Source organism: Cynoglossus semilaevis, chromosome 13, assembly GCF_000523025.1.
Source record: "Cynoglossus semilaevis isolate Cse_v1.0 chromosome 13, Cse_v1.0, whole genome shotgun sequence".
Taxonomy (NCBI): domain Eukaryota; kingdom Metazoa; phylum Chordata; class Actinopteri; order Pleuronectiformes; family Cynoglossidae; genus Cynoglossus; species Cynoglossus semilaevis.
The window spans coordinates 11,300,779-11,309,778 of record NC_024319.1 but is presented as its reverse complement, the minus strand read 5'-3'; the positions used below and the strand labels follow the sequence as shown (position 1 = coordinate 11,309,778).

Sequence of the window (9,000 nt, the reverse complement as noted above, 5' to 3'; positions counted from 1 at the left end):
TATTGATATGAAAGAGATGGTGCTTGAACTGATGGAAATACTAGTGGTTGCCAGAGAGCTGCAGATTTGACTGAATCTGTTTGTTTATATAAAACTAACTAAACATTGCAGTTAACACTAACTAACTAATTATCACTGGTACGGCAAATGTTGTTTTTTTTGTGTTTGTTTGTTTGTTTTGTTTGATTATTTTTGCAATATTAAGGTTTTTCCCGTCTAGCTCTTAGCTATCGCATGTGATAACTATCATTTGGTTATTTTTTATTTTAACCGTTGGCTAAATTGGTGTATTGCAGTTGTTATGCGTTCTTCTTAGTTAGCTTTTATCTAGCAACATTTTTTTCTCTATCCTTAATATCTCTATTTTAATCTCTATTTTGCTAATTTTTTGTAATTTTTTTAAATCTACATTTTCTTTATTTCTTTATCTATATTTTTGGAAACTCTAAGTCTTTGACAATGGTGTCTTGGTGGGTGACGAAGCAAACTTGGCTCTAGAAGGTTACAGGTTCAAGTTCATTACTGGTTCTCTGTCTGAGAATTGTTTTGGTCATTAACTTAAAGACTAAAGACTAAAGATTAAAGACTAATATTCAGTTGTTTTGCTGTGTTTGCTATTTTTGCTAAGAGAGGCTAACTTTTGAGAAAAAAAAGTTTTTTATGATTTCATATTCAATTTTAATAATTTCATAAGAATCTGTCCACAGCTGTCTGATAGTGACAGACATCACCACATGAACAAAATCTTGGGTTTTAAAAAAGTCCCCTTTACAAAATATTATTTAAACCCTCAATACCCCTGCTGCCTTAATTTGGACCACGTTATTCATCCTGAAATCTCATCAGTGAAATCTAACAATACCGTTTGGTTCTGCACATATAAACTGGGATGCCGCCTTTTGTCCTTGTGGTTTGTGTTTGAATGATTTTCCATGAACACTGCTTTATATTTAGTGTGTTGCAAAAAAAAGGCAAAGCAGTTTCAATTGTGTGTTTAATTTTTACTAAAAGGATTTACAACGGAAAACAAGTTTGATTGTTAACAATAAGACACTCAGTTTTTTTTTCAATTGTCCACCACAGTATAGCAAATGTGCTATACTGTGCTGACAATGTAAAGTACATCACCACATGTATGAGGTTTGGACAGATATGTACATATACAGCACATAAAAACACAATATTCATACTGTACAGTCCTTCGTGTGTATGCGCCTCTTTATTCCAGTGTCACCGTTGTGACAATGGTTTCAGCAGCAGCGATTGGGACGTGGGAGATTGAATATGGTGGCTCACTATAGGTTGTTTAAAACGGTTACAAATGGATTTATTGTGCTGGATCAAGGCCACAGCATCTTTACTGCTTCTACAGCTTGTACAAATGAAAAACGGTTGCTCACCAGCGGCCAGTTTAAAGCATTGAATTGCAATGGCACACTGTCATTGTGGTGTGTCTGCTCTACACACACGACAAAATACAGGAATTGTGTGTAAAGAGAGATTCAGATGCAGAGCAGTTGAAAAGTGAAAGCAGCTGCAGTGGTGGCCAGTCTATTACACTGTCCAGGAAGTGTGACATTCGAGTTGTACTGAAACCAGTGCTGCTTTATATTTCACTTTTGTTCACATTATTATGGCACAAACAACATCTTTACAATACCTCAGGAAAAAGCTGCACACGATTCTTTTCTCAGGAGTGTGACACCAAGGTTCTATGTCTGGTCAACGTCATACAAGTGTGCAGAATACCTAGAGTTCTGGATTTGGTTCTATTTAAATAGAAGGTGGAAACACTCACCGCCTACCATCCAGTCTGAAACCATGACTTTATTAATAAAACAAAAAGGGAAAAGCTCAGATTAAATCTTATAAAGGAATAAAATCAAAAACACCAATGATAAAAAAAGAAGTAGCCCTTTGTTAGAGCTTTTTTTAACATTATACATATTTTAGTAGAGTATTCAATTCACAGATTTTTCAAAAAGAATTTGTAAAATTTCTGGGTATTTTACCCATATTTCTAAAAGATATATTGTTTTATCACCTAATGTAAATATTTTCAAAAGGGAAAAGAATGTTGTGGTGAACTGTAGGGATATAATAAAAAAATTAATCTACCATCAATAATCTACAGGCCTAGATTTTTTTTCTTCGTTTTGATTAATTATTAAGTTTCTTTTATGGTCCAAATGTTTAAAGGCTTCTCCAAAAAGAAAAAAAACATGCAATATTTATTATTCATTTTATTCTGTTGACCATAGTTCACACTGTTTTATAACTTGATTTTAGTGTTTATTTCAAAGCTATAGATTTGTTTTTAAACAGCTGTTGTCTGCATCAGAAAATAAATAAATAATGAAATGACAGAAATTAATTTTATTTTAAATACATTTATTTAAAAGAACAACGACTTAAATTGACAAAATCAAAATATTGTCTTCGTTACACAGTTTCACTTATACAACACTGTTCCACTCAAAATGTGAAATATACACTTCTGTACAAAGCATTCAACTGCGATCAATAGTTTTTTACTCTTCTTTTCTCTATTTTAAACATTTTAAATAAACTTGCTGCTGACCAGCATGTCTCCGCCAACAAAGTGCAAATTGAAGTACAGGGTGTTTTATTGAGTGCGGCTCAGAAAACAGCAGATCTTTAAAAGAGCGACGAAACATCAACGAAATGGATGAGAATTATTTCTATTTGTTGAAATAAATGAGGTGGCTGTTGCTTCTAGTTTTTAAAGTGCAACTTTTGTAAAAAAAATAAATAAATAAAAATAACAAAAAAAAAAAGTGGAAACGCTGATACATGTATTCATTTTCTCAGTGTACAGAAAATGTCGATACCGATTAGAAAATACCTTTCCGAAATACTGTTTTGGTTTTCTGTTAAAATAAAAAAAAAATAATTCAGGTATTTAAAACACGTCAAAAACAGAATTGTGCTTAGTGATTAATTGTTAAAATGTGTCCATGTTTATTACCATTTTGTTATCAATATCGTTTATATAGATTTCAAAATGAAATCTAAGAAAATACGTTCGGTTAAATTCTTAAACGTATATTTTTTGGCAAATTTTGATTTTATTTTTTGAGAAAAAAAATGGAAATCAGTCGCCTTGATTTTGTTTTTAACTGGCTTTTAAAAAATCTTGTCATGTTCAGTTGTGGACACCGTTGAAGACAGTCAGTCTCTTCTGGACATGTGGAGACACTTTAGTCGTTATTTTTGCTGGACTCTTGGTCGCTCTGGTCGTCGGTGAAACAGACGTCCACGTCACTCTCATTGTCGCTCTTCTGCTCGGCGTCTTCATACAGGCCTTCAACCTTTTCCTCCAGTTTCTTGACTGAGTGTCCAGGGTGTCTGGACTTGACGTGTCTCTCCAGGTCCCGTCTCCGGACCAGGACCTTTCCACAAAAGTCGCACCTGTAGGGTGTGTTCCCTTCTGCGTGGAGCCGGATGTGCTTGTTCAGGTTGCTGGGGTCTCCGAAGGGCCTGAAGCAAACTTTACACTTGAGCGGTTTGTAACCGGTGTGAGTCCTCATATGGATTTTCAGGCCGTATTTTCTGGAGTAGAGTTTGCCGCAGTACAAACACAGGTGTCCCTTTTTGGGTTTGCCAGAACTGGTGTTGTTGGCGGGACCTGCGGGCACCGAATCCAGCCTGGCCCGGTTCTTCTCCGCTGTGATTTCCGATAGTTGTTGCGTGTGCATGGCGATCTCCCGATCGATGTTGGTGATGGAGCCCAGATCTTGGCTGAGGGAGGGCGCACCAAAGTAGGACATGGGCTCTGGGTACTTGAGGAGGTTCCCAAAGTGGAGTTTGAGGGGGTAGTACGGTGAGCTGTAGAGAAGCTCCCCGTTGTATACAGTGAAGGGCATCACTGGGATGCTGCAGTCTCCCCCATAGGTCTTAACACCATCGAAGTGAGGGGGGAGTGAGAACCGTTCAAAGTGGAGTCCAGGAGGCACCGCTGGGTACCGGGACGGGGACAGACCGGGGTGCATTCGATTCTCTACATGCTTAAAAGCCGACGTCTCTTCCATGTGTGGCAGTAACGGGAACGCGCGGATTGCGTTAGTGCACGGCACCATTGGTGACGTGGTGTCCACTATTGCAGGTGTGCATTTTGGAGGAAGGCTCCCACTTCCGTTCACCATCTCGGCCACATTACGGATTGGTTTCATGTTCCCTATGAGCTTACCGAAACCCATTCCGCCCAGTTTCCCGCTACTGGCGTCCTCCCTGGATGGGTCAGCGCCCGGCATTTTTGATACACCCGCTGGCTTGAAGGCAGAGCGTACACCCGGGTGGAAGCCCATGCTGCTCAGCACCGACGGTGTGGCTCCCAGACTGAGTAGCTGCCCTTGATGTCTGGCTGCGGTGACACTCATGTCCAGGGCCCTGTCCTGCTCCTCGGAGCTGCTCTTCTTTGACAGTCCAGCTTTGATTAAAAAAGATGAGGGCACCGCTCTCCTGCCTGAGTCTGAATGACTTTGTGTGCTCCTGGGTGACGTGGATGTGTTCGGGATGTCTCCAGACTTTGGTGACCTGCTGAATGTCTCTGTGCCTCTAGCCTGCTGCTCGCTGTGCACGAAACCCCGCCCGTTGCTCAGTGCGCAGTGAAAGTGGACGTGGGCCTTAAGTGTGTTCGGGAATTTGAATATTCTCCAGCAGTACCAGCAGATGTAACGTTCGTCACCTGTCGAGACAACAGCAAACAAACGTTAAAAGATTGGGATTGATGAGCGTCATTATAGGACACGGCAGTTTCACAACGTTTCCATGCGTAAAAATCCCAGATTTGTGCGTAAGATTGGATCTACAGGTTTGGTCAACTGTAGAAAAGAGGCGTTTGGGCTCACGTAATAACATCACACTCGATGGTGCCACAACTGTAAACAGCAGGCAAAGAAAAATAATAAGGTGAACGGGATTTATCAACGGAATTGACATTAAAATCATAATAATAGGATCGAACGTGTGCTCATTCTAATAAAGGGACATCCTACCAGTAATCACACTCCAATTTAGGCCCTAATGGATATGATGCGGTTTCTAAGATCCTGAGCCAAATGGTAACAGACCCCGGAGCCATTCTAATGGCCCCCATGAGTCGAGCACTCGGAGGTTAATATAGATGTAATGATTTTGTAATCCTCATACGGCCCATTGTTTATGATCAACCATCAAAAGAGCAAACGCCCACCCCAATCTGGCGCTCCACAAACCCATGCATTGAATGCGCTACAACCTCTTCTGTGCTCTTTCCCGTGGAAGTGACAGCAGCTGTGGCTTGAAATCGCAAGTCTGCAGAAACAATGGTGCCGGCCCATCTGTTGGAGCCATAATAATGGGAAGCGAGCGTATGTCCAGGAGCGCACACGGTGTGCTGGGCCGGAGAATCAGGGCAATATACACCCCACATAAAAGTTAGCATTCATTAGGCCACAATACCTTAACGCAGCCTCCCTAATCCAGCGTGAAGCACTCGTTCACGTATTTATTTGCTTTTTGACGGCATGAATATTAATGGCGCCGTGGCATTTGTTAACCTCCATCGCTGGGCTTCAATCACCAGCCTTTTTTTCCTCTCTTTCTCATTCACAAACGGCTGCTTTGGTTTTTAATGGGTGCTTTTATAATTGTGTGTTTTTAAGCACAGAGTATATAGTTTTATAATTCTGTCCTTATGATCAGTTCGATAACACATTGAATGTCGCCTCACGGGTTTTAGTCTTTCCAGAATTACGTATGCGTACTGCCTCTTAATTATAGTAACAGATTAGCGGCTGGCGGACCCCTGTTCTGTCAGGATTAGACATATAATCCCCAAGCACAACATTGAAATCCCGTAATAATCCCTGCACTTATAAAAGATGGATTAAAAGTCAAAACAGAGGAAAACGATATAAGAAGAAAAACAAACTAAAACAAGACGTTAAAGTCAGCAAATTTGGAACAAGTTGCAATTTATGTTCTAGATCCTGGGCCAGCCTCTCAAACCAAGTCCCTTTATTTCTTTCAGAAAAAATCTTAAATATTTAATGGAATATCTCCGGATTACCACTGCGCACGGAACAAAACATTGTTATAAATAAATGCCAATGCAAAAAAATGATCTATATCATTTTTATAGTATTTAAACTTCGATTTTATTTGTTCTTTGACTAAATTAATGCCAGTCCAGTTCTTCTCTCTCTCACAATTTGTAATTAACTTTTTGGATATTTGCCATTTTATCGAAACTAATGCGAAAAAACAAATGGTGGTGGAGGCAGTTGATCAATTTAAAATGAGCAGATATCTTAATTATTATTAGATTTTCATTAGAAAGTAATCGGTTTTTTGTTTTGCAATATATATTATAGAAAAAAAGGATTAAAAATTGATTTTCAAAAGTTTTTAATTAGCACTAATCATTCAGATTAAAAATTAATCCCAAACAGATGTATTACATGTCAAAACAGAAGCCAAACATGTATAAAAGAGCTTCACTTTCAAATAAAAAGCGGTTAATCTCGACTCTCTTGGCCTGATTGGTATTTTTAATGTTGACCTGACATAATATCTCCTCTTTGTACCAGATTAACACATTTCTTTTCTTTTCCAGGATGCATGTGTTGAAGCCGAGTGACGTCATCTATCGTCTTCAGATTATCACTACAGGCGAATTCAAACGAGACAAATTGATTTTCCTTGAAATTACTTCGTCTAAAAACTTTTTTGAATTGACCCCAAATTAGACTTAGGGAGAAAATGTTCCAAAAAAAAAAAAAACAGTCCTTTCTAGTATTTGTCTGTGGTATTGACAGGCATTTAACTGAGCAGTGATGGATTCTCCAGTATATCAATGACACAGCCAGACATTTCCTAGCCTCTAGTCAAATGTTGCCATTATTATTATTATTATTATTATTATTATTATTATTATTAAAATGTTTATGACTAAGAAACACATTTTCTTTACCTTTCTCATCGTGGGTGGGAGTGGCCGTGGTGGGGATGTCGTACCACTGGGCCAGAGCGTTGGAGTACCAGACACCGAGCTCCTCTCCAGCAGGGATTTCTCTCAGGACGCGGTAGAAAATCTGCGTTTTAAAAATTGATGGACAAACTTTGATCAGTTTAAATTCTCTGAAGAAATAATCCCAGCTTGTTGTAAGAGTAATCTAATGAGAAACTCACCTGTCCTCCCGGTAAATCCGACACTGCTTCCAGGTTTTGCTCCTGACTGTTCCTGGCAGCCCGGATTAGTCCGATCCAGTCCGACACAGGAGAGCCACACTCGTCAAGGAACTCCCCGCGCACCAATCGAATCTGGAGGAAAGTGTTGCAAGTGAGTAACACCAGCTATATTTTATTTTTTGCTTCCTTTTATTTCAAATGCGATGGAAGAATTCCGTTCATTCTGCTCTGTGCTCAAAAATACCTGGAGGCAGAGCGGCGGCCGCGCCTATAAATGCAGCGCTTTATCCGCTCTGCTGATAATTTACTAAAGAGAATGACACACGGGCCCTAATTGACTTGATATGGGAAACGAATTTGAGGAGTGTCAGAGCGTCTCTAAAGTGTTCAGGGACATTAAAGATGGAAGCGTGACATTTGACACGGAGATTGCACCTGATGATCGCCCCGCGGCCCCCGGGGGCCACGCATTTAGACGCATCAATCACAGGCGCTGACAGCTTCAACAATAACAGGGTGCGTTATGGCAAATTATTTCACACTTTTTATGTATTCGTGTTTTTTTTAAATATATGTATAATGTAATTATTTTATTTTTAACTATTAAGAAAATTCAATCTTGTAATATTCAAGATGATAATTGAATAGGCCAAAACAACTGTAAATTATAATCGGATTTTTATTATTATTTTAAAATTAGTGTTTATTGGTGTTATTTTTTTATTCCCTTGCCTTGCCTCAGGCACTATGGGCCCGTGTGACAGCTTTCTGTGGCCTGATTTCATTAAAATTAAACGGCTCATCGGGGCAACAGGCCCGCCAGGCAGTGAAATGTGAGGCGGCAGAGCTAGAGCCAGAGCCGCCCATTAGGCCAGTTAAACACAGACTTGACAAGTCTGCCACTGAAGAAGCTCAATTATTCCCTAACGTGTCAGACCAAAGCTATTAATAAGTCAGGACTCAATACTGTTTGACAGTGCAGTTTTTAAACATTTTTGTCCAAATGTAATTTTCACCTGCAGCATTTGGCACAAATGGAATGCGTAAAAGTGTAAACTGTTCTCAATTAAGTGAAGTAGTAAATCTCAATAATTTCCAATATTCAAATTCTGGTGTGTCAATCTTACCTTCTTCTTGGATCCAACTTCCTTGCGGTCTGACTGGTACTTCCCGAGTTTGAAGATACCCGGTACCGGTCCTATCCGGAGACCGGCCGGGATGCTGCAGTCCGCAAACACACTGACGGTGGTGGACGCCCGGGTGGCTTGCATGGTGATGTCGTGGGGTGCAATCAGAACCATGAAGGCTGGTGAAGACCAAGTAGAAGAGAAAGCGCAGGGAAAGGAGGGATTGGAGGAGGTGATGGAGGAGGAGAGGATGAGGCGCGGCTGATATCCGTCCTCAAAGTGATGCTGTGGTGTTTTGCTGGCCGGCTTTTCTAGTGGTGGTGCAGACATAGGTAGCCCCCATACCCCACCCCTCTGAAACCCACCACACACACACTAACACCCTCCACGCCCTCAACACCCTCCCAGCCTCTCCAAGTCCAGGATGCTGCTGCGCAATGTTAGATACACTTTAAAGGGGGAGCTGTCCAGCAGAGTCCAGGCGTGTGCGTGTGCGCATGTGTGCGACTGTGAGAGAGTTGGGCTCTCCTAGCAGCTGTGAGGAATAGGGGAAACGGGCCCGGGCCTGCATGCATGGTCACATGGAGACTTTCCCTCACCCCGTCGCATAATGAATTGCTCCAGAACGGTCAAGAGACACAAAGAGCCAGGCGACCTTCCCATCCCCAAAATCCAATTT

The 9,000-nt window shown here is 40.7% G+C and overlaps 1 protein-coding gene across 1 annotated transcript; it reads right to left on the bottom strand.

The window, feature by feature from the left end:
* Positions 1-3,050: 3,050 nt before the first annotated feature.
* prdm13 (PR domain containing 13) lies at positions 3,051-8,651 on the bottom strand. Its single transcript, XM_025061530.1, has 4 exons — positions 8,322-8,651; positions 7,195-7,359; positions 6,977-7,097; positions 3,051-4,708 (listed from the first exon to the last, which is right to left on the bottom strand). Exons 1-4 carry the CDS (start codon positions 8,649-8,651, stop codon positions 3,222-3,224), a joined length of 2,103 nt encoding a protein of 700 aa, XP_024917298.1. The 3' UTR covers positions 3,051-3,221.
* Positions 8,652-9,000: the final 349 nt, after the last annotated feature.